Source organism: Vidua chalybeata, chromosome Z (genome assembly GCF_026979565.1).
Source record: "Vidua chalybeata isolate OUT-0048 chromosome Z, bVidCha1 merged haplotype, whole genome shotgun sequence".
NCBI classification, from domain to species: domain Eukaryota; kingdom Metazoa; phylum Chordata; class Aves; order Passeriformes; family Viduidae; genus Vidua; species Vidua chalybeata.
Window position 1 is genome coordinate 68,392,735 of NC_071570.1, and position 27,226 is coordinate 68,419,960.

The following is a 27,226-nucleotide window of genomic DNA, read 5'->3' on the forward strand; positions in this document are numbered from 1 at the left end:
TAAATTAATCTCAACACTAATACGCACTGGGGGTATGCTGGACATCTACCTGAGGTTTGCTTTTCTTTCTGTTACTGTGGGCAGAAAAATAAAAAGCAAATTCTGACATTCCTGAAGAATTTTACAACATTTAAAACATCCATACAATAATATGTAATTAGAACTGGGCATATTAATTTACTCAATTCTATGTCAATTATTCAGTTCCAATTAAGATTAAAAAAATACTTCACTGTAAAAACCCAAGATGCACGTTTTGTGGAAAACCTGTTTTTCCTTAATATACTTCAGTAAGAACTAATGAACTGCTAAAGAACTATAAAATTCTGTGAAAACTACAGATGTAAAACCTCTCTTTCATTTTTTTTCATTAAAAAGTGACACTACCTGTAAGGCCTCCTGTTTATTATAGAATTCATTATCATCTGGTGGTTTAATGAGGTAGCAATGGTTGCAACACTTCTTGAGTTCCATCATGATGTTCAAAAAGCCTGAGGTACTGCCTTTTGAACCTTTGCTAAGGGCTTTATAATTCCTGGTTAAAATCCACCTATGAAATAAGATGCACAATATTAGCAACTTCTAACCATATGTGGAAGTAAGACAGATGCAGCTGTCAAAATATGAACAAGCTAAAGAAAAAAACATCTCCCAAAAGAGTCTATCAATATGCCAAAAGAAAAAGAAACTACATAAATAGACATTAGACCAATGCAATTCCTGAGCCCTTGCTTCACAGAATTTTATTGCTGTGAAACCCTATTGAAGCCTCAACTTCCATACAGTATACAAACCACTCTAATTCAGTAAATTGTACATAAACATATCACGGAAACAGCAGAATATACAGAGTTGGTACACACTTGTAGTACTGCTTCTGCAATGCACTCATTTCCATCCTCAGAATTTGCTCAACTTTAGCAGGTAAAGACTTTTCTACATCTTTTTTAACTCTTCTCAGTAGAAATGGTTCAAGTTCTTTGTGGAGACTTGCATAACCATATTCTCTCCCTTTGCCATGCTCCTCTTCAAAATCTTCCCATGAAGAAAACCTTCAACATAAAAAAGTAAGCGCAAAACAATGACGTACTATGAACACCCTGATGAAGCAAAATTCAGGAAGAAACGTATCACAGACACAGAACATATATATACATATACCAAAAAACCACATATACATTCAGATTTCTTCCCCACTCCCTTCTGTTTCATCCCATTTCTGAATGTTCATCTCCCAAGAAATCCCAGATACTGTGTCTGTAAATAGAAGAATGGAATTTTCCAAAAATGTCCACAGAATGAAACCTTCTGATTCCACAATGGAAATTCAATGTTTTTCTTTTTCTGCAAGGACACCTGTCCAGATGGCTGCAGAAAAGTCCATTATTATATTTTATCAAGACAGCATAAAAAGCTAGCTCCATGTCCAGAGGGTATACAAGAGAACAAGAATATACCTAAAATGTGTCTCGCAGCTTGTACAGTCTAGCTAATGTGTAGCTATTGTCTGTACTAATAGACTTGGAGAATGGCATTTATAATCAAGCAAATGAATAATGGCTACCCAACCTCAGTGGCTTTGCTTGTAATGTTGCTTGTAATGTCCTGTATAAGCCACAGCTCAAACTAAACAGAGCTATGGTGCTTGGGATTTACTGTCAGACTTGGGATGTCTGACAGTAACATGTGCCTTCACACATGACCTCCAGTTTACCTTAGGCTTAAACAAGTCAGTACAAAATCAGGCCAATGCAATAAGCTTACTATATGCAAAACACACAGGAAAACCAGGTATTTGATTGAATTACAGGGTATTTGGCATCTTGACACAAATTTGTTTTCATCAATACTACTAAACATATGAAAAATTTAATTCTTCTTCCCCCAAAGCAAATCTATATGGTTTTTCTCTTAGGCTAAGATGAAGCCTTTTTCCCAGGTTCTGACCCATACATCAATCCATCTCTTTTGCGCACTGCTAAAATGGGAAAAGGTGACATCTGCTACCAGCATTACTTACTTAAAGCAGCATCGAAAGATATATGCATTTACTTTATGTAGGATATTTCAGCTATCTTTCAGTACAATTCTCTACTTCTACTGATTCTCACATCACTACACTACTTTGCCATAAAAAACTTAACAAAAATTCTTTCTTACTTTTCTGGCATGATGAAGTGGAGTAGAGACCAAAGCTCTTTGAGAGAGTTTTGCAGAGGGGTTCCAGTAATAAGAAGACGATGGTTAGACTTGAAGTCTATTAAGGTTTTGTACAGAAGAGAGTCGTCATTTTTTAAACGATGAGCTTCATCAACTCCTATGAATGCCCAATTCAGACCACCAAGGAATGACTTGAAAAGGAAATGGAGAATGGGGGAAATATTATTCAAATCAACATGTTACATGATTTGCCACATAATATAAACAAGCTATAAACCCGATCACTTCTTGGTTTATTTTAAAAAAATAATAGCTATATGTTTTTAGTACTAATTAGGGCTTTTACATTTGCCAGGTTCAATGCAAAGTGGTGTAGTCACCCTAAGAAAACATAAATTCAATTTATTATTTTAAAAAATGCCCATAAGTCTGACCCACATTTTTTTAACATAGCAGGAAAAAAAAATCATGATTGACTTCTTCCCATACAAACAAATGAAATAAACAAAGTCAAGTGCTTCTTGAATATCTGTATCAATTTCCACATACTGTAAGAAGTATTAACAATAACTCTGTGTGCTATCACTTCTGTATGCAGAATATCACCAAAAAACTATATGGGATTTCCTAGTTTTGCATCATATTTGGGATTAAGGTTCTGTTTCAGTTTCTTGATGATGGTCTGCAAAGAAGTAGAGCATGAAGCTGAGAGTAGATCATTACAGCAATGACACTTCTCAAGGAAACTGAAGAAAATTAAGTGTTACCCACCTCACAAAATGGGAAAGGCTGAAAGTGTCACCACATGTATGTAAAATCCAGAAGTGCTTAAAATAAGAAAAGCCCCCTCAAGCAACAAAAACCAAAACCCCAAACTACACACCATCATACTTTCAAAAGCAAAAACAATCACTCTCCATAAATTCAATGGGCCATAAATATGCAGATCTAAAGAGAATTATTCTACACTGGGGAAATTATTTTTGTTTCCCCACAGAAGGGCAATTACCTTATCCTTTAGCAAAATTTCATATGTTGTTAAGAGTATGTTAAATTTCAATCGTTTCGTCTGTGGATGCATCCATTCATGAGTTCTTATCTACAAAAAGAAACAAGTAAACTGTAAGCTGCAGAAAAAAGGTCTTGCTGACTGGAATCTAATACTGCAACAATGTAGATATTTACTCACATAAAACAATATTACAACAGAACAGATGGAAAACACACACATATATAACATTTATATATATACAATATATAAATATATAAACATATATACATTTTTATACATAAATATGTACACATGCACATGCATACTATATATAGACACATACACATTTATAACACACAAGAACTTTTTACTTTAATAGGTAGGATTAATAACATTAACAAACCAACAACCATTCAGGAAATAAAGTAAGATCTTTCTTATATACTTATATACTTCTTATATACTTAGGCTTATATACTTAGGCTTTCTTACATACTTATTTTCACTGTATCCACCTAAATAATCACATGGGAGAAGATAGCTGGTTTTCAAATGCAAGACAAAATTTTTAATTCTGTCCACTATTAAGCAGAAAGGAAATCTCTCACACACAGTTACATGAGATCAAAATCCAAGCTTTCAATTCACATTTAAAAACATCGGGCTTCAGCAAATATTTGCTCAGTCCCAACCAAAATATTTGAGATATGCAGATGATAAAAATAAGAAGTATGTTTTGTTTATGTACAAGACTTCCCAATGACAAGAAGAAATACTCACCATATTTCTACTAGTTATGTCTCCTAAGTAAACTACAGCATTCATCTGAGGAGCCCAGGTTTGAATCTCTCTTTGCCAAGATGTCAAGGTAGAAAGTGGCACAACCAACAAAAAAGGCCCATACAACTGATGCTCGTGAAACAGGTAGTTCAGAAAAGAAATTGTTTGTATTGTTTTACCCAGACCCATTTCATCTGCGAGAATACAGCTATTCCCTCTAAAAAAAAAAAAAAAAAAAAAAGGAAATAAAGCTATTTAGAAGACATGCGGAGATGGAAAAGGTTTGGATAAAAAGAAATCATCATCTTTTGAGCATAAAACCCAATCATAACAGTTTTCTACTACACGTTTTGAAGACATTTATTTACATTGTTTTTCCATAAAAATATTTCCAATCCCTCCTACCCCCCTGAATTAACAAAAAGGTTGCAAGTAGTCCTCCTGAGTCAAATTTTAAAATTTTAACACTAATGTTGAAATTCCATAAATATTTGTTTGGCTTTTCTCATTTTACTGTTTTAGGTCTGTTGGTTGTTTTAAAAATATTTCTTATTCCATTGAAACTAAAAGCAAAGTAATGACACATCTTAGCTGTTTTTTATTGAGAATGACCATAAAATTATAATTTTAGTATTACTTAGAGCAAAACCAGTCCCTTCAGACCTCTACTTTTAGCTTACAGTATGAAAGTTTCCAACTAAAAAAAAAACAACCAAACCACTCAACAGAAAAAACCATTTCAATACTTTACAAATGCTTGCAATTTACAAACAAAATTGAGACTCCTTACTTGCACCATGAGTGAGCAAGCCAATTCAACCCATTTAATTGATAATCTCTTAACTCTAAACTTTCGTGTCCTCCAATGTAAGATGGTTGTTTTTTTAGTGCAACAAACCGTGGCCTTTGTTTTAGAACCTGTGAAAAGCAAATTGATCATCAGTCAATGATTGAACTGTAACTGAAATTACGAAAAGATCTTCCTAAAGAAAAAGTAACAGGAGGTATTTACTAGCTCATCAACTCTAGTTTTTATCTATCAATGTAAGCCAGGCCATATAAAAACACCAAGTAATTAGCAAGTTGAAACTAGTTTGATTACCAATCTAAATGTCACAGCATGAGTGCCATTAACTCACTCAGTTTTCTTTTAAAATAAACTACAGTACTAAACAAATCCATTTCTGAATGCTAATAAAAATGCAGGGGACTGGCATCTACAACAGCTCCTCTCAATAGTGGTATTGTCCATACATCCTACTATACATTATTATTGGTATTCTGAAAAAAACTTTCAAAAAAATTATAATATGTATTTGATAATTGGATTAAAAAAAAAAAAAATCACATTTTTACTATTGCAACTGATGTGGCAGCTTGAACTTGGCCAGGAGCCAAGCTGCTACCCAACTACTTACTCACTTCCCACCCTAGAGGGACAAGAGAGAGAAATGAAAAGGTAAAAATCAGAAAAAAATTGTGGGTCAAAATAAGGAGCCTACTGGGTGAAAGAAAAACACCCACCCAATCAAAACAAAAAAACTCGTTGGAAGAAAATCCCACATGTGACAGAATGCTGAGTGACACATCAATTCACCAGCAGACTGATGACCAACAAATCTCCAGGCAACAGGCAGCCCCTGCTCAGCCCACTCAATTTATTATTGTGTAAGACATTAAACAGCACCAAGCACCTCTTTGGTCAGCTGGGTTTCAGCTGTTACTGGTGTGTTCCCTCCCAGCCTACTCATGGTGGGGATGACACAACAGGACACAGAGAAGGCACTGTGCAAGTACTGTTCAGTAACAGCCAATATGTGTTACCAAAACCATTTAGGTCACAAGTATGAACCACAGACTGTAGAGGCTGCTATGAAAAAAATTAACGCTATCCTAGTCAGACCCAGTATAACTGATTATAAATCCACTGCAAATTACCTACTCACCTTGCAATCTTTAAAGGGAGTGGTCTTGGATTGATTTCTGCTGAAGTACTCATCAATGCGTGCCTGAAACTTTTTGGCAATGAGAGCTCCATCTTCCCAACTACATTCAGAATAAGGCAGACCTTGCCATTTACAATAGTAGTCTGGATAACCAGCAGCTGATTTCTGATTTGAATGAGCTGCAAAAATGCACCAGAGTTCTGATCAGCATTTTACTTCTGTATGTAGGAAAACATTCGTTTTAGGTAATAATACAACAGAAGCCAGACCCATACAGATAGCCTGACAGCTCTTCTCTTTACCTGAAGTTTTGCTTTGGATTAAAATTTTGTGATATGAATAGTTTACATTTCTTAACTACAAATACAAGAGCATTGAGAATATATTATATAAATATATTATATAAATATATAAATTATTATTATATAAAATTATTATATATAATATATAATATAAATTATATAAATATAAATATATTATATAAATAAATAATATAAATTATATAAATAAACAATATATTATATAAATCCCTGACATTGATTTCTGTCCACAAGTTTGTAACATACCAATTATTCTTTCCACTATCTGGTATTGTTTATGTAGATCATCTGTAAGCTCCTGCTGGCAGTTGTAATATTCCACATCTTCTGGAGAAGCATTTTTCAGCCTGGAGCAGGAATTAATTCACAACACTTATTACACCATATACTTCTAAAACGAAAAAAAATCACGAACTCTATAGCTCTGAATGTAACCATTCCATGAATCTTGCCTGGAAAGTTTTTTTTGAAGGAACAACTTAAAATCCCTACTACAAAATGGCTGCATCTGGCCTAAGTGCCTCACCATTAATGACTGAAAATACTTATCACTGAAAATCAGCATTCTCCGTTAGCCGCTTGACTAGTACAACTGGTAGCTGTAGTAGCTATGTCTCCATATAAGCAGTACAGTTTACAGATTATTTTCATGGGATAGTAGTCAGGGTGGCTCACTCTGTAAGAATCCATCTAATGATTAGTTGCTAAAAATCCCACCAGCATTCATTGATTATATTAAACATACTAATAAAACTGGACAGCAAAGAGATGACTTTAAAATGAATGTATTTCTTCATGGTTTTTATTCTCAAGCTTCAACCTCAGGTTTCAGCAAAGAAAACGGAATTCTTCAAAGTAACCTGAAATGGCTAATGCACCAAGAAAACACTAATCCTTGAAGCAATTCTTGAAGAACTCAAATCAAAGTATAACGGAAAAACTACCAAAAGCTACAATTTATTGTTCATTTTTAAATAGTACCCATCTTGTTAAAATTCCATTTATACCATACAGACACATACACACACCCACACCAGATTCAGAGAATTATGTTACTGGAACATGTTAAAGGGGCTTTGACTTTCAAAGTTTTTGTCTTCCCATTGCACAGACACTCAAAGTTATGTCCTCAAAACACAACAGAATACCCATAGTGTTTCAAAGTAAGTATCATAAAAAAAAAGAAGGTTCACCATCGTTTTGTTTCCTGATCCTTTTTCTTGTAATTGTCCAGTTTCTTCATTCCTTTAACATTTTGTTGCTTCAGTGTTTCCTCAGTTTCCCAAGTGTTATGAATGTGTGACCAACCTTTCCATTTAATAAGATACTGTACTTCTGCTGGCTCCTTTGATTTTTCAAATCCAGCATTTGGGTCACCATCTGCCTCAACTGCATATATTGTGGTTGCAGCACCTGTGGCTGAGAAAGAAACCACATCATATGCCTTGAGTAAATGTGCATTGTCATAAGTTAACCAGTTAGAAATGTAGTAATGTAACTGGAGGTAGTTTTAGATGAGCATACACTTGACTAATGTTTACTGCACTCATGTCATTACTATTATTTGAAAGATTATGATGGAGATATATTAAGACATCCACAAGTAGTCAAGAGAATAAAAGAGCAACCAAAATTTCTACACTAGACCTGCAATATCTTATCTTTCCTCATGATAAATTTATTTGTATTCCTGGTTTTTAAAGCAGTCACTAGGGAATACTCCACACTAACTCTGCCTGTCATCTTCTATTACACTATTCTTATCCCTGAGCATAAAAAAGACATCTGATGTTATGTCTGATCAGCCTCAAGACATGAAAAACCTACTAACAGGGATGCAATAAATCTCCTTCTTCCTAAACAAGTTTGTTGCTTGTCCTGCTTCTGTTATCTTACGAGGTAAAAATTATAAAGTACAGATTAAGTACAGACTGTATTGTAGCTGCAGCACACTAGCAGCAGGAAGCAGGCTCATTTTGTTGAGGACAGATTACAGAATCACAGAATATTCTGAGCTGGGAGGGACCCACAAGGATCATGAAGTCCAACTCTTAAGCCTGTATACGGATCAAACCCATAACCCTGGCATTACCACCATCCAACGCTAAACCAAGTGAGCTGATCTCAGTGGTGTTCGTAAGGAAATGACACCAACAAGCTGCTGGGGCAGATAAAGTCTGACAGAGAGGCAATGCCAAAAAAGCAGCAACATTATCTGTACAGGAAGAGTTAAAGAAGCTTAGTTCCTTTCTATTCCTAGGGCTTTGACCACAGCAGTAACACCATACACTGGAGCAGGATATGGGATAGCATGGGAGAGGGAATTTGAAAGAAAGAGGAGTACAGTTCTGAGAAGGGTCAATAACTTAAGACACCAGGTATAACTAATGGAGAAGGGTAGCCCTGAAGTGCAAGGGGCTCAGCATTTGGGTGGGGTCTTTCATGTGTTTGTTTAGATAATTAAGAGTAGTATGGGAGAACTGGTTTCTTGGGACAAGGAGCAGGCTGAGGTACTCAACAACTGCTTTGCCTCAGTCTTCACTAGCAAGTGACTCAGCCACACCAGAGGAAGCAAAGGCAGGGAGAGAATGGGAGAAGGAAGAATCACCCACTCCAGGAAAAGATCAGGTTTGAGACCAGTTAAGGAAACTGAAAGTGCACAAGTCCATGGGACCAGATAAGATACATCTACAGGTCCCGAGGGAACTAGTGGATGAAACAGCTAAGCCACTACCATAATCTTTGAGGTCATGGTGGTCCAGGGAAGTTCACACTAACTGGAAAAGGAAAAATATAAACCTCATTTTTGAAAAAGAGAAAAAAGGAAGATCCAAGGCTCTGGGGTCCCCCACTGTAAGAAGGATGTGGGCTTGCTGAAGTACATCCAGAGGAGGTCACCAATATGGTAAAGAGGGCTGGAACACCTATGGTATGAAAGTTGGGGCTGTTATGCCAGGAGAAGAGAAGGCTCTAGAGAGACCTTGCAGTACCTTCTAGTACCTAAAGGAGGCTATAAGAAGGCTGGAGAGGGACTTTAAAAAGGGGCACATAGTAGTAGGACAAGAGGTAATGTCTTCAAACTGAAAGAGATTAGGTATTAGGAAGAATTCTTTGCTATGAGGGAGGTGAGGCACCATAACTGGTTGCCTAGCTACACCCAGAGAAACTGTTGATTCACCATGCCTGGAAGTAAGTGTTCAAGGCCAGATTGGATGGGTCTTGGACCAAACAGGGGTAATAGAATGTATACCTGCCAATGGCAGAGGAGCTGGAATTAGCTGATCTTTAAGGTCTCTTCCAACCAAAACCATTCTATGAGTCTATGATTTTAACTTGCAGACTCAAATACAAAGCAGAATTCTAGATACCATTGCAATTTTAGATGTATTTTTTGTAGCCATTCCACACATTGTTCTGTATTTGTACTGCAGTAACTGAAATCTTTATTTCAGTGGTTCAGCCTCGACAACACTGTCTTTCAATGTTGAGACTACTAGTCAGCTCTCCCATGTAGTCTACTTAAGTCTACTTTTTTAAGTCTACTTTTCTCCACTGCATTGTATAGGATTTGTACTGATCGAGTACCATTGAACTGTACAAACAGTGTCATAACAATATGGTGTGCATTCATGCAATACAGAGCTATCTTCCACTTGATTTTTATCTTCTACTTAGGTATGCAATTTTTCTGTATTCTGCAATACTTAGATTGGAATAGGAGCATTCTTATGAATATAAAAGGTGAAACAGTATGACTTCTTTGTAACTTTAAAACTATTGCTTTTGAACCTATAGATGAGAATATGTGTTGAAGTTGCACCATGATCTTAACAAGGATTTTAAAACCATTAAAAAAAATACCTCCTTTACGGCCAACTCGACTATCCATAAATTTCTCTATAGTTTCAAATTCATCTTCTTCAGGTTGTGGGACATCTTCTCCACAAACTTCTAGCAAATCATCAGAATCCGTCTTGGTTTCTTCAGCTTCTTTGTAACTAATGTTGACTGTCGCCTGGCGACGAGATCCCCTCTTATCATAATCATCATCATCCTCCTCATCATCATCATCCTCTGAAGAATCAAGCTGCCTCTTTTTTGGTCCTGCACTCTTTTTCCCACTTTTTGGCTTAATTCTTCAAGACAATAATGTATGACACAACAATCATGTTTCAACAGGGGCAACAATAAATTTTCTGCATTGTTTTCTGAATACATTTGTTTCATGAATGTTCAATTACTCTGCTTTCATTTAAAGGAAAGCAAGAAAAGGTATTCAGTAGAAAGCATTAATATATTATCATATTATGTATATTAAAAAAAAACAATTTTTTTTTCCTCAGTAAGTACTACAAGTACTACCATTTTCAGTTGCATGCATAGTGGTAGTAAATACTCAATTGCTTTTCATAAATAGTTTAGAGTAGAGCATTCAAATGCCCAGCTTCTTACCTGATTGGAGGTTTCCGGCTTTTGACCTTGTTTTTTGGCTCATAGTCAGATTCACTCTCCTCACAGCTGCTTTTCTCCCTGTCTTCTGCTGATTCAGAATCTGAACCTGTTCCTGACATTGACCCTGATCCTGACATTTGCCAGTCTTCACTATACATGATGAAAGACAAAACAGTAATTTCATTCTGTTGCATTTTTTATAACAGTTATTCATCCATGAGGGATCTGCTGTAATTTCAAGATTGTTCACAGAAATAAAAATCTTGTAACAGTTATTTCAATTGATGAGACAGAAATTTGTTCTCAGTGAATACTATGTAAGTTAAAAAATGTCCAATGGCATCAAAGGGATTTGGACTAAGAGGTAGATTTAAAATCTAAACCAACAAAAATCTGGATTTCTATATAAATTTCAGCATGAAGAAATTGAGTTAATGTGACATTAAGAAAACAAAGCACTTAACAAGACTACCTGATAAGATACATATTAATCAGAAGTTAGACATGTTCAAATCATAAAGTCCTATCACACTGTATTCTGGAGAGTATCATATTGTCTAATGCTTATGGTCTCTGTGACCCATGTGAAGAATCAGCAACTTTGGCATAAGAATTCAAAATTTACAGAGACAGATTTGAGAAACGCAGAAAAACCTGAACTGCAGCAACTGGTGAGTGGCACTGGCTCACAAAAGCTTCTACTAAACTCTCACATCAGTGCTTCACAGCCAGGCAAGGTAGTATGAGTAAGACACTTGTGACTGAGTAGCAGGATTCCCTGGTTTCTGCTTAACTGAGATTTTTTACTTCATGACAGGAAAGATGATGTACAGTATCTTGATTCAAACTCTGACTTTATACAGGAAAATCCATCTTAATAGCTTAAATAACAATTTAATAGAGTTATTTAATATCAAAACAATATTAACTTTTAAGCATGTCCAAGGAAACTAAAAAAGGAAAGAAAAGCATCCCCACAAAAATCCAAGAGATAAGCCATCTGGCATTAACTAGGGGATTCTAACTTCAATTTGCTTTGTGATAATCTATTTAAGTAGTTTCCTACCTCTACAAGAATTTTAATGTAGGGCCTCCAACTCAAAAGCAAACTGCAATGAAGTACTTTAGAAATAAAAGCACTGATGAATGTTTTCAAACAATACTGCACACTCTTTTTCTGAGAAATTAGTGTGATAGAGATGTTCATTTGACAGTTTATTTTAAAATTACAAAATTGGAAATGAAAGATCAAGACAAATTAAAAAGAGAACTTAAGCATTTCACAAGTAAGGAAATCAAACAAAAGTTACAAGCATCTGTTTCTGTGATAAAAAATGTGTGTTATTACTTAGGAAAATATCTTACTCTTTATGTGTTTTCTTCTTGGTTTCACTGGATGAGTCATCTGCTGAATCTTCACTACTTGAGGAGTCCTGCAGGGGAAGGAAATAAACCAAAGCAAATTCATCTTTACAAAAAGAATTATGTAAAAGAATCTTCTAACAAATAGATTTTGAAAAGACACAATAGTTTCCACTTTCAAATTTGAGGCATATTATTCATATTTTACCCCCTTCATGCCTTCCAATTTAGCTGTTAGAATACTGCTACTATTTTTGTATTTATCCATCTATGAATACACTGTGCCAATACCACTCTGGAGAACACCAAATAAAACCCCCATCTTAAAAAATCAACATTGACACAAAAAGTGTCATGGTGTAAGCTGCTCCACATTACTCAAGATGATATCTCTGTAAAAATGCTAATGAAATCTCCTACCCTCAAGAGCTTTTTCACCTTTTGTATTTGTTCACATTGAAACACCAGTTTAAGAAAATTTTGAGAATAGCATATCCCTTCTTTCTTTACAATAGAAGAAAAAACAAGAACCCTCTTAAACCTAAGTTTTCTTAAGGCTAGTCTCATTGTCTTAAACTTAGTTTAGAATAACTTTTATCCTGAAAAGTACCCTTCTGGAAGACAGTGCTTAACAGGTGTAAATTAACATTTTAATGATATGTGATTGAGTTTTCTGTTTAAAAGATGAGCTGCTAAATCAGACAAAAACAGAAATTCAACAAAATTAGTTGAATTACAAAGTCTTTGTAATACAGGACAAAAAGACTGCTTTACAAATAAATTTCATGTTATAGTTCCAATTAATGTCCTTAAAAGATATTCCTACTGCAAAAAGTCAACATTTCTTTAGTCTATTATTTAGTTTTGAAATACCTGGAATACAGGTTTCATTCTTAAAATACAAGAATTCTTTTGCAGTAACTATTACAAGACTTGTAAAAATTAGTTTTCTACTTCATATCAAATTTCTGAAAACTACAGTAGACAGCTTTTCCAAAAACACATTGAAAAAATAAGTTAGCATTTTTATTTGTGTTTACAATAAACTCAAGAAGACGGAAATACAATATAAGTGTGGCTTGAAAATTTTGTCTAGACAACACAGAATAGCTACCTAAAAAAAGCACAGAATCAAGACTGCTATAATTTTGGGACAACTCACTTGGAAACAAGTAACCAAAGGTATCTTTACTTTTCTGCCTAAAAATGTCAGTTATTTGCATGTTCATTTTAGAGACTAACCCCAGGCTTCTATGCATACTCAGAGAATATGAATTTGCTCTGTGTAATTTCATTTCAATGTGTAAGACAATGAGACAGGAATGTGTACATTTTAAAAATTACATTAATCACCTCTTCTGAAACACTGTCTGATGAGGCTGCCTTTTGTTGTTGCTGCTTCTTGAGCGCTGCTGATCTTTGCACAGCAAGTATACTTGGACTAGACTTCCAAAACTAAACAGGAATAGAGATGCAAGAGTCAGTTAAACATACTGAAAATCTCCAGTTTACCACATATTTACTTTTCCTAAGTAGCATCTTAATTTTATCAATTAAAAAATTTCACTACAGAAAATTTCACTACAAAACACTAACATTAACTAACAATATCAGACAGCTTTTTAAAGTCATAAGATTTCTACAAAACAGAATATTATATGCTAATCACCAGGATATTTACTGAAATATGTTTAACTATAGTTGTGTAGGTAATTGTTAAAGAAAAACTTTATAAAGTACATTTTAAAATTCACACAGATAAACTCTTTCAGACTGCTCAAGTGCTATGATTTTCTTTCATACAGTAATTCTTAAAACACATGGGAAAAAATTTAGCAGAGAATCCTTAACAGTCTTCAGTTCATGGTGTGACTCATCTGTAACTACCTTCATAAATATGGTATACCACTCCATAAACATGGGAGACTGCATGTAATTCTGGCGCACTGGATTGAAGAGATTTCTCAATACCACTTTTTTCCTGCTTTTAGCAGACTTATTGATAAAGAAAGCTACCTGTATATAAGCTTGAAATTTTTATACAATTATTTATAGATACAATGAAATCAAGCATTTGAGAAAAAATGCAGAAACAGAATTCTGGAACAACATTATGTGTTATCTTTCTCTTCCATAAGTTCCAGTAAATTAGCACATGCTTCTGTATGATGAAATTTATGTAGCTTTTTAATTGAAAATACTTACAAATGTGAGAATTTTAAAAGCACAAATTTAAGTACTTATATGAGAAACTTGCCCAATGTTTAAGGCAGCAAAGTGCATGCTTTCACTAACCCAATCAAGTTAAAATCTAATTAAGAACACTTCATTACCTCTTTTTTTTTTTTTTTAATGAGCACTGCTCTTTGAGATAATTTTAGAAGATTTTTTTAGTATTTCCTTTGCCATTTCCTTGCCATTTATGTATCTTGTTTACCTCAGATCCGTCAACTTTTGGTGGTTTAGACTGAATTTGTTTCTTCTCTCTAGATGTGTCAGACTCTGATTCTGATTGAGTGCCTGACTCTGAACCAGAGTCAGAGTCACTGCTGCCTGACTGGCTGCTGCTTCCGTCACTACTGCTTCCAGGGCTTGAACCAGATCCAGAAGCTGATGCTGACCCAGAATCATCATCTGATCGGCTACAATGACAAGTTAGTAGGATATTACACAACTGCCAAAGTAACAGGATTAAAAGAAAAAAGTCACCTTAGCTTTACCTGTATCTCAACTGTTAAGTTAGACCAGACAAAAGGGTAGCACATAAATGGAGGTAGTCAATTAAATAAGCTGAGTTGAATAAAGCTAAAAATAAACAGGGAATAAGAATTTAAAGTGTAATTAGATACTCTATGTGAAGCCAAAATAAAAATAAAGCAAAACCATTCAAATTAATACGACAGTGTCACACATGGGAATTAAAAGTGGTAGAAATGCTTTGTAGCCACACAAACTTGAGCTTCACCCCCTTCAAAATCCCTGCTTAGAGCCATCAAATGCCATATTAGTTAACGGTTCAGTCTGCTTCACAAAAGACTACCCAATATTGTTTTCAATCTTCATGAAGCCAAGGTAGTCCTTAAAACAAAACAAAAAGCTGCACAGACTGTGGTCTTCTGTTAAAAGGGCAGCACAAACTTTTTCCACATAGACAACTCTGAATTTGTCAGAGGTGGTATGACTTGTACCAAAGCATTTGGCATACACTTGAGCTGTCTAAATTATTTAATCTGTATTTTAATTTTACATCAGACTTAACATAATTAGAACACATATTAATTAAAGATACTTCTTTTATAATTTTAGCATTTGTTTTTCACAGAGTAGATGAGTTTGAAACTTTAGTAAAATTCCTTACTAGATTAATACTATATTTCAAAGATATCATGAGAAAGAAACAAAACAATTTCAAATTATGTACATACTGACACAAATGCTTAAAAACCAGAGTAAACATGAAGCTGGAATTGAAAATGTTAAAGCCAAAACTGTATCAAATCCCAGCTGGTCTCTGCCAGCACAATTCATGTGGTTGACAGTCAGCTGGAGGTGAGGTGGGGGAGAGGGAAGATTGATCAATTGCCACAGAACATACTTAACTGACTATTTTAGAACTGCAGAACAAAGCAAAATCACTCCTCTGCTTTTGCTGCCACCAACAAAACTGCGCCAAAAGAAGAAATTAAGCTATTCATTAACATATCCCTACAGAGTGCACCTCCATCAGCCATCTGCAACCAGCAACCATGAAAATAAAGAGGGGAAAAGTGAACACAGTGAAGCTTCCTTGCTCTGAAATTTCCACTTTCTTTCATCAAAGTCTTACTTCAGACATGGTGCTGTAACACTAATCGCACTTGCCCAAAAAGCAGGTTACAGATCTGGTATGACACTACAATATATGACCGGAGGTCATATATACCAGAAATTAATGACACTCCATGATTGTCTTCTTAAGCGAAGAAAAAATATTGTAATAGAGTTTTTGCACACAAATATTGCCTTACCTTAAATACTAGGTGAATCGCACCTTTATAAAACAACCATATTTCTCAGCAAAGCAAAGTGCCATAAATACATGTCAGAGAGACTACAGAAGGCAGCACTAACTCTAAATGAATATATATAGAAGAAAACTCAGCATGGAGAAACACAAGTAAATACCAGTCAAAGTTCCAGTCAGAAAAAGTTACCAAAAATATGCAAATCCTACAGAACCTTGAAGGACGGGAAAGGAATCAAGTACCTTCACACAGGACAAGGCTTGCTCAAAGAGGACATTAATAACATGGATTACCAAACCAAAAACTTATGCAAAACACTAAGCCATATGGATGGTAATTAAGTTAGCTTTCCATATAGCAGTACAATAGTTCACACATACTAATACAGTGCTAACCATAGGTTTAACTGCATAGAGAGACACAGGCAACCAAAACAAAGTGCCTGTTTTCTAAGGTAGAAAGGGGAAACTAACACTGGAATAATTGGTCAACTTGCTAACACTATAAGAAACATCTAAACCAGATACAGAAGACAATGGTGCAGAGACAGAAAACACAAAAAAAAATTAGTTTACTTAGATAAGTAAGCAAGAATTACACTGATTAGATAGAATCACAGAATCATCAAGATTGGAAGAGATTTTCAAGATCATCCACTGAACCCAGCACCATCACTGTAACTCCTAAACCACATCACCCAGCACCAGACCAAATGCCTCTTGGACATCTCCAGGGATAAATAATTGATGGGAAAATTTAAGTTGTTTTATGTTCTTCACAGGAATTGAGTGTAAGTTCAAAACCAAAGGGACTGAAATAGGGAAAATAAAAGTCTAGTGGATAATGCCATTTGCTGTAGAGTTTGTTGCAAAAAAAAGCCAGTTAATGCCAGATCTTATTATTTACTAAGAGATCAGCTGACTATCATCTAAGGTCTCTGTTAAACAATACCAACATGTCAACATGTGGATATTGATGTAGATCATACAGTATTCAAAGAAAAGAACACGGACACCTTATCTTGCCAGCTAGCTCTCATCAAAGCTCTAAGTCTGGTAATGAATTTCCATTAGGCTTATGAGAAGGACCAGCAAAGAGCTACTCCATAATGCTTGTTACTCAAAATAAATTGGCCTGATTTGGAGAAGAGCAGCCTAATACAATTCAACTGCATCACAACTCACAGTAACATCTGACAAAGAGTAAAAATCTTAATTCAACCGCATTACTAATAAATGCAAGACTACAGAACAAACCTGCACATAGAAGTAAAAGGAATGGGGAGAGAAATTACAAGAAAATTACAAGAAATTACTAGAAGAAAAAACAAATAATAAAAGTTCACCACACTGATTTATAGCTGCCCTAATGGTACCATACATGAAGAGCAATGTAGGATCCCTACCAGAGATTAACATAGGGTATGTAGAACAGAAAAAAAATAGTCATATAAAATTCAAACACTATAGCAGCAATAATACCTTACTAAGCTTTCTTATCCCACAGTGTCAAATCAGAATAAGGAAAGAGGAAAAGACACAATGAGTAGCCTGAAATCATTTTACAACCAGGGTAACAGCAATGACTTGCTGAAACATTTATCAAAGCTTAGTAATCTGTCAGTTTACATACATGCATAAAGCATTTGAAATTAACTCATAAAAAACACTACAGGAGCTCAAACACACAAGGCTAGTCTATGCTGGGAAGAGCTTACTTAAACTATAATCATCCAAATTAATGCAGTTGTGTGAAACTTGTGCAAACTACAAGTTCTGCCTGTGCACCACATAGTTCCAGATATCTTCATGGAACTACAGCATGTATTAAAAAAATTAGGTAAGAATAACAAATTTTCATTTTATTTCTACTGTTGACTTCTTCCCTGTTGACTTGCCACAGAACAAGTAACTGACAGGCTCTGAGGGCTACCAAAGCAATATTTCTTTTATCATGCACTTTCATACACTGTTTCAACCTGAAACTTGGAGGCACAAACTCTACAAAGATAGCACTGTAAGTCAGAAACCTAGAGCTCTCGTTTGCAAAGGAGGTAGAAAGTCGAATAATAAATAAGCTCTGCATAAAGACAAATTGCAGATCTTTAAGACAGTACAGACAAGCAGCACTGCATGAGCTATAATACCTACAAATCCCCAATAGCTGCAACAGTCCATACATCAAAGGACTTTCCTCCAGAGAAATAAGGATTAAGGATTTGAACCAACAGTAACAGAGACGGGGCACATAAGGCAAAAACCACACCTACAGTTAAGAACTACAGGTTTAGGGCTCAGTTTTCAGGGTGTAAAGTATTTTCAATATTAGAAAGAAAATTAGTATTTTTCTTTCTATAAGTCAAAGATCCAAAAGAGAGCATGTTTATGCCAATATCAAAATATTATACACTTCTGGATGCATACTGTGTCTTTGCTTTTCCCATACTTAAAAAAAGTAAAATATTTGTCTAGCACTTCCAATGACAATATTTGGTATAACACAGCAGTTTAGACAAAACATTTTTGTATCCACACAACAAGAAGAAACCTCTGTTGTCCAACAAGACTAGGTATCTACAAACAGAAATTGAATAGAATTTTTCTGTCTAAGAATTAGTTCTTAATTAGCTCTAAAGCTCTGTATCTACAAGGCAGACAGAAAGAATAGAGTTGATTATCAACTGTTTTTTTTGTTTCTTCACATCTCATGCAAAGCAGTTTTAGATCGGTATGAGATTCAACTAATGATCCACTTTCAATATAACGGAGCACCTTATTTGTTTTTTACAAAACACCTGTAAGAAAGCAGCAGCAATGAACTGAAAGCATAGACCTATGTAACCTTTTCTAGAAATGCAGAAATCCACCAAAATATGCACAGACTTATTTGGGACAAAAGTAGAAGAGTTACGTAAAGAAGAGAATAAGGAATTAATTTTCCCCTCACAACAAATGGAAAAGTGAAATATATCTGTGGCATTTTCTAGCCATATCACTTAAGCAGTGTCCATAATGGAAACATGGGGCAGTAAAAATTAAGTCTTACTGAAAACCCAATGTAGCAGTAGGAAAGAAAGAAAGGAAGGAAAGAAAGGAAGGAAAGGGGAGGGAGAACCCAAACCACAAATTCAACTCTATAAACATTCAACTATTTAATAAATAGTTTGACATTTGTAAGCTCATTCAGCCTGTATGTCTGATGAGCTGGTGTCACATAAGGCAGTTGAGGGGCCTGGAGGAAGTATGTGCTTCACCAACCCAGATGGGTGACAGTGGCACGATCACTCATTCCTTCTGTGTGCAATGAGACAGACCTGTGTGTAGTTTGTCTCTGCTTGATGAGGTGGATTCCTGAATAGTATTACTTCCTTTTAACCAAACCCTTACAGAATGGAGTAGTTTAAAAAGAGTCCTGTAAGGAAACAATGGACTGAAGGTACTGTGAGTGCATGTGAAAAGAAAATGGCAGCACTGACACTTCTACTACAGTACAAGCTCTTTATAAGCCACACTCCAACAATAAGTAAGTAACAAACAATGACAATTTAATGACATCTGACAAGAAGATGGATTAAAGAAAATTTCAGTTATCAAGACTATTCAAAATATTACTTATCAATATTAACAATTACTCTTACCCTAAATGTGTATCATATCTTGAGATATTAGCCAATGGTAGCATGAAACCATCACAATTAGCAAGACATTTAAAAACTAACCATCCAGAACACGAAGATAAACCTTCTTTTTTTCCAGCAATGTTTCAAGTAATACCAAAATAGTCAATCTTGTACTTTAAAACATCCCTTAATTTAATGATAAATGTTTAGCAGCCTGCTCTGAAGTTTTCTTAACTAAGATCACGGGGAAAAAAACAGCATGTCATCTGAGAACTGAATTTTTGTTGCTTAAAAATAGCTGTAATAATGCATGGAAAACTACAGTGACAAACTGAAGCACATTTCTTTGTCAGCAAACACAAATGTGTCAAAGACACATAGAAAACATTTGAAGAAACAAGTATTAGAAAAAATAATTTCAGAAGGTCTGCTCTATGGTTGGATGAAAGTACAGATGCTTCTAATATGTCTCAAATTCAGGAATTTCAATAATGAGGTACACAAAAAATTACTTTTCCTAAGCCGGTAAAGGAAAAGCAATAGAGAAGTTACTTTATCAACAGTAAACTACTTTTTAAATTGAAAAAAAGTTTAAAAAAAGTTTTAAAAAGTTTTATGAAAAAACTATGCAAATATAACTAGGAATGTGTGGTTGCTTTGACTGGAATAAAAAACAGAGTCTAGTAAGGGTGGTAAGAGGTTGCAGTACAAAATAAATTCATCCACTCCATCTGTAATAGGCAAGATATTGCAGCAAAGAATCTGGAGCCAGAAGAATGAAGGAAGTCACTGATGTTCTTAATCTTATGAAAAAAAGTCCAATAAATAGTAAAATATTTACCATACTTTGTAACAAGATAGGAAATGAACATTAAAAAAATATTTATACCATAAGAGGTTGAACTCCTAAGAAACATTGTTGACCAGGAATATTAGCTCTAGGTGAGCTCTGAGTGTGTTTGTTTTAAAAAGAAGAGCTTCAAATATACTGACTATTTCTGTGGAAATAACTTGTTACCAGTAGTATGCTACCTTGCAGATATTTTTTTAAAAAAATAAACAGACTTTAGGTATCCCTTCCAAGTGAAGGTGACATTTTAACACTGAAAAAGCAGCTGCTTTTCAAAAGAAACTCATGCCATAGAGATATCATTTTGAAAACAGATGTTTGGAAAGGTTTCTATCATTACATGATCTTATTACTAAAACCAATGCATGTTACCTAAAAAAGCTATTGTATCTTGTATCTATACACATTAAAAGCTGGGAGATAAAAATTACCAGCCTTTTAAAAAATCTTCCAAGAAGTTTCAGTGGGTTTTGAACCCATTTGTTAAAAACATGAAAACTGCAATCCCTTCAGATTAACATGCGTGAAATGATTGGCAAGGTACATGGAAACTTACTAGACAAAATTTAATAAAAAATTTGCATAATTAGCTGATGGGATTAAATAAAAAAATAGTATTACATTTTAGTAAGTGCAGTAGACAATGTACTTCTTCCATCTGAAACCATGTATCTTTGCTAGGTATCTTCTTCAGATGTGCTAGTCATTAAAATAAAGTGCCAAAATAAATTTAACGAAGAACCATACCGTCAAGCCACTGTGTCACAAAATGCTAAACCAAGATATTACTAAACAAGAATACTCTTAATATTTTTCTAGTAAGTGCTAAAAGGGTTCTTTTAACAATAAAAACCTAATATATTCCAATATTAAATCTTTATCTCATACTTTTAAATTTTCTAATTGTTGTATATGCTTTATAAAGGTAGATTCTAGTACAAGTATTATTACATGTATATACTTCATAAATGAAATATATATACATTTGAGATGCATGCTATAATATTGACAGGAGTGTGCAAACAATTTTGGAGACCACTGCACTAAGGCATAAAAAAAAAAAAAAAGTAAAGGAGATATGTCCTCCTTGCTCCTTAACCTAGACAAGGAGCAAGCCTTGGTTATTAAAAACAAACATCAATCTGTAATCCCTTTTGCAAAATTAACTATGATCCTCTTCCACATGAGCAGTAATTCAGATTAAATCCTAGTATGCTAGATGCTAAACTTAAGAGTAGAAATTTAATTACTTAAGAAGAGGTATATACATTTACACACGGGGATTCAAGGACAGCATTTACATCTGTCATTTCCTCATAGTAAATGGAGAATGCAGAAACAAGAAACGGAACTGTAAAACTTCTCTTTAACTGCTCCTACCTTTGCTCTGAGTTACAGAAATATTTACACAATTCATATTGGGAACAGTATGCCCTGCCACACTTTGAAAACACACTCAGTCCTCACCAATACATTCACCTATTGGTGAGGATATATAAAAATAACTTTTTCTGATTATGATATGTTGCCCTCTCCGATTTCCCTGATGGTGTCAGAGAGAAGACAGAGCTTTTCAAAACCGCCTCTATTCTCATAAGTGTTCTTACGCATCTATGAAAATGTGGAAGAAACAAGCAGGAATGATCAGGCAGTATTTCATTAGACTGCTGTCCTGAAACCAGGACAGCATAAACCAGTGGAAATCAACACAGAATCTAGGAAAAAACCCTAAACCGATTTCAAATGAAAAAGGTGTCTTTGGTGTTATTCAATTTTAGCATATCTACTACATGGTGTAACACCATCTCTCCTTTCCCCTAGCACATGGAACTGCAGATGTGACTAATAAAACAGGCAGCAGCATAGAGAACTTGTAGACACGGCAGTGTCTACCAGCACCACTGCATATGTAGAGCCCATTTACCAGTTTTTGAAATGCAACTGTTTGAGTTTCTGAAGGTCATAGGAAAATACATAGTTTCAGATAGATTTTTAGTAGCTCAGTTGACATTTTCTTCATCTGCTGAAATGGGACACCCCAACAACCAGCTACAACAAGGCAAAAATAATTATAATCAGCTGAGAGAGGTCTAAAAGCTTTTCAGAGCATGAAGACAAGTAATATCTTAATTTAACAAGTAATCTCTGATTTCAACAACTTGCATTAGCAGAATTTCAGAAATGGTTTAATCTTCCTTGAAGTGGAAAAGGAAATATGAAACAAGAAGAAAATATGTATTTTCTGAAAATACTCAATGGAAGCTACCACTGCAAACCAAATGACAAATGAGAATATTTCATACTGTGTTAAAATTTGATTTTTAATAACGTTGCTACAATAAACACAAAAAACCTGTCTGATAGAAAGGCAGTTTACCTGCATTTAAGAAACAGAACCTAAGCTCTGCAATTAAGGTATTAAAAACAGAGGGACAAACCAGCAGTGAGGTAGTCATAATATCTGGATGCTTTCTTTTCCATGTTTGCCTATGGGATTCTTTAACTTCATCTGCATTTTTCCAGGCACAGTCTATAAGCAATTTACTTTCTAGCCAAAATACTTTAAGCATCAGCTGATATAGTTTAACTAGGGCCCCTAATTTGACCAACTTTCCTTGCAACAAGTAATGTCCATTAGTGCAAAGTAGCACCACTGATTTTCACAAAATTAATCACTTGAATTGACATTTCAAATTACTGAGATTCTGGTGTCAAACCTCTAGGGGAAGAATGGCAAGGAACATCAGGTATTTCCTAAAACACTAGAACACTGTAACAATTAGCTGTCTGCTGCTGTCTAATACTATCACACAAATACTTTCTCAGAAACAAGGCTTCTGGTTCCCTCTCTTAAGGGTTCGTCTTATAGAAAAAGAGATGCCAAGTGTGTTATTTTTTGACAATTCTTCTTCCTATACAAGCCAGGGTCTTTGCTTAAGTTGCCCCATTGGAAACAGTTCAGCAAAGCAGTCCACATAAGTGGATACCTTGCCTATATTCCTGGAGATACTTAAGGAAGAATAGGACAGATGGCCTAGATACAACTTAACCACCCTTTTATTTTGCTTGTGTATCTGTATCTACTTTTTTCTTTCTTCCAAAAAAAGCCTGATTAAAAACGGTAACTAAAAGAAAACTCAATTTTTAGGCAGCACAAATTAGCACCTACCTCTGTCTCTCCCTCAGCCTTTCCAAACCTAGTCAAGATGATCTCCCTACAGGACACTGAAGAGCTGGAACCTACTTTTCTCATTCAAGTCCTCTGGCAAAACAGTCACTTTATCTAACATAATCAGAGCAATTATCAGCATAACAGACTTCATTCTCAGTTAACTGAGAATGTTTGTCATGAATCTGTGTTTGTCAAATTCACCCTACTTTACCACATCACATTATGTTTATCCCCTCCTTGCTCTGGTCTTGTACTGTTGACCTCTTCAAACCAATTGTACTTTATTGTCCAATTTGCCTTTTTTTCTTACCTTCTTCCCTGATGACTGGGATTCCAAAAAGCCAAACAGTTCCACAAATTATAAACACAATGTGAAGTGCAGATGCAAACAGGGCAAAGCTACATAACAGAGGTGTTGTTATACTAGGTACAGCAATAAAATGTTTGCCAAGATTAACCACTGAAGACAATTTATGCTTTTAGGCACTTAACTCCATTAATCAAAACAAAATTTAAGTCCATCATCTGTGTCACATAAGCCTTCTTCTCTCCTCTACCTCCAAGCAAATTACATTCATTACTTATTTTTAGAAGGTAATATGAAAATGTCATTATTTTTTTAAAGATGCTCCTGAACAAGAAACCTTAAATTGCATTCACTTTGCCTAACTGAAACAGAAAAAAACACTCAAAAACCCAACCTCCCCTCTTGTCCTAAATTGCAAGGTAATGTCAGTATTCTATTTGCCATCTGTTAGAGATGGGGCAGTTATCTTCTGTTAATCGGGCAGTTTTCTTTATCTCTTCCACAATAAATCCTTCCTCCGGGGAGACATCTGCTGTTAATGGGCCATTGAGTGTCACTGCCCAATTGATAAAAATTACATTATCCCACTGTGGGATGCTCTGCCCAGAGGGAAGAGCCAAGCATTCCTAACTGGATATCATCTGGGATTTTGGGACACCAGGACAGCCTTTTTCACTGGATTCCCAGAGGAGCAGCTGCCTTCTACACTCGATTCCCAGAGGAAGACCAGGCCCATCTAGACCACCACTGGATCTTCAGAGGAAAACTACACTCTTCTACAGGATCACTGTTTCAACAGAACCACATCTGTCACTCCAGGAGGACTGCAGCCAACATTTCAACTGTACTGTACTAACATCCTGACCAACAGGGTGTCAGGTTGTATTCTGACTCTGTCAGTGTTGTTTTGTATTACTGCATTGTTTATTTTATTTTTATTTTCTTCCCAAATAAAGAACTGTTATTGCTGCTACCATATCTTTTGCCTGAGAGCCCCACTTAATTTCAAAATTATAACAATTTGGAGGGAGGGGGTTTACATTTTCCATTTCAGGGGAGGCTCCTGCTTTCCTTAGCAGACACCTGTCTTTTTCAAACCAAGACATCTCTCCAAACTAAGCTAAGACTAGTATACAAGACTGTGCAGAACAGTGGACCCTCAAACAGATATGGAAATAGAAAACAAATATGATGGATAAAGCACTAATGATCTCCTTGGTACTGCTGAAGTGAGACAATTTTTTTACTGTGCAAACAAACCCCAGTAATGATGAAAAATTTAGCAGTCAGCAGTAACTACCAGTAGCAGGCCAATAGCATATACTGAAAATGAACAGCAGCTGTCAGGTTGGAAGTTCTACTTGAAAAATTAGTTTAATGTATATGTTGACAAACTGAGGTGTAAAGTCTAGAAAGAGCAGTTTCCAGGATATGCACTTAAGAAATCTCTTACCTTTAGCCTTTGGTAGTTCCATCTGTACAGCAGCACATGTCAAATCTGATTTGGTATGGAATTTAGACACACCCTAAAAGTATTTTTCTGGTTTTTTTATTGAACACTGTCTCTGGGTACTCCCTATATCTTCAAATCTATGCCTGAATGCAGTATTTATTTGTGAACTCTTTGAAAGAAAAGCAACATAGGTTAAAGAAGGTACCAAAGCAAGTAACAGGTTAAAACAAATACAATTTTTTTTTTCCAGCTCCCCCACATAAACACCTATGCAATCAAACTGGGGAACACTTTGGGGAAATGACAGGCTTAAAGCAAGTACCCTGCCACACCGCCATTAGTTTAGTTGCCACAGTCTTAAGTTCAGCTTCACTTATCCTTTAGAACTTTAGAACAAGGTGCCCCTGAGAGGATCATACAATGAGAAACTAGGCACTAGGAATACAAATCCTCAAATGGAAAGCTACACAAGTCACATTGTGAAAGAGCTGACAGAAAATTTAGACTCCTGTCTAGGATAATAACTGATCCAAGAACAGCTAATTTAATATCATTGACTTCAAGTGCATTCATTAGATGATGTTACCTTAGTGATCTTCTCTTTCAAGGCTAGTAAGACAGAGAGTAACAATTTAAGCAAACTAAAGTTCAGTACACTAAAAAATAAAGAGATTACTATCTACAGAGTCTTTGAAACTTATCTGAGATGACAATGGACTGTCTCCTTTGATGCTTGGTTGTTGGGTTTTTTAAAACAAGCTGAAGGAAGAAAAGCATAAGAATATGAAGAGCCCATTCAAAATGTGCAGAAGTAACTGATACTAAATGCCAAACTCACAAAATCACCAGTAAGTTTCTATAGGCAAACGCTATGTAAAGAGTAAGCTTTTCTAGTTTTATTTCTTCCAGAAATTTTAACTATTTAACTTAATTACAATGCATAAGGCAGATTTATCTTATTCATCACTGCCAGCAAAGAACAGAGGGCACAAAGAGTATCACGTTCAATCTGCCAAATGTTATTTCCTGTCCTCAGCTATTATAGAGTATGAACTAAACTTAATTTTCCTGGTATGGGCTAACACGTTGTGTTTCCTGTCCTGCAGACTAATTATTTGCTGCTACTACTGTAAACAAAGCAATGTTATCAAAATTAAACTGATTACCTACCAACTTTCATGACCCTATGAACTGTATTTCAAGTCTTTATTTGAACGATGCAAGTCACACATCTTAAGAGCACAAAGTTGTTCCAGGAAGCCTTCAGACAGGAGGTAGCAGTGATTATCCATGGGTCTACTACTTTGTTGTGTAATCTGAGAAACCTTCAACACACAGCTGGATCCAGCAGCAACACAATGATGTCTTTACCAGAAGCTCCTTAGAGACTACCAGCAAGAAAGTATTACATGGAATTTAATAAACAAACAAACAAAAACCAACCTTAAAAACCCCAAACAAACAAACAAACAAAAAACCAACCAACCAAAGAAAACAGTTGAAGCAGCCAAGGGACCACATCTGGACAGGTCTGATGTATACACTGCCAGTATCACAACACTTCACTTTGTCTTGAGGAACACGAAAAGCTTCCATCAGCTAAAATCTCAACACTCTCAGAATAAAGGAATTTAACTTAAAATATGTGGTACAGGTATGTGACATCCAGTTGGGTTAGACAAAAAACAGATAAACTCAGCAGGAGTTACAAAACCAAACTTAAGATCACACGCAGATCAAGAGCCAGACCATGAATTTTTGATTTTTTCTTTTAGTTGGAAAGGTTTCCAGGAAAAAATACTTGGGTTTG

The 27,226-nt window shown here is 35.3% G+C and overlaps 1 protein-coding gene across 1 annotated transcript in view; it reads right to left on the reverse strand.

Moving 5' to 3' along the window:
- CHD1 (chromodomain helicase DNA binding protein 1) overlaps positions 1-27,226 on the reverse strand; it is a 55,217-nt gene that overhangs the window by 21,707 nt on the left and 6,284 nt on the right. The window contains exons 3-16 of the mRNA XM_053968949.1: positions 14,449-14,653; positions 13,365-13,466; positions 12,015-12,082; positions 10,650-10,799; positions 10,059-10,333; positions 7,391-7,616; positions 6,444-6,544; positions 5,878-6,056; positions 4,722-4,849; positions 3,932-4,148; positions 3,170-3,259; positions 2,161-2,351; positions 864-1,052; positions 388-550 (exon numbers count right to left, since the gene is read on the reverse strand). Of these exons, the coding sequence (XP_053824924.1) occupies positions 388-550; positions 864-1,052; positions 2,161-2,351; positions 3,170-3,259; positions 3,932-4,148; positions 4,722-4,849; positions 5,878-6,056; positions 6,444-6,544; positions 7,391-7,616; positions 10,059-10,333; positions 10,650-10,799; positions 12,015-12,082; positions 13,365-13,466; positions 14,449-14,653 (2,284 nt within the window). The remainder of the gene's footprint in view (positions 1-387; positions 551-863; positions 1,053-2,160; positions 2,352-3,169; positions 3,260-3,931; positions 4,149-4,721; positions 4,850-5,877; positions 6,057-6,443; positions 6,545-7,390; positions 7,617-10,058; positions 10,334-10,649; positions 10,800-12,014; positions 12,083-13,364; positions 13,467-14,448; positions 14,654-27,226) is intronic.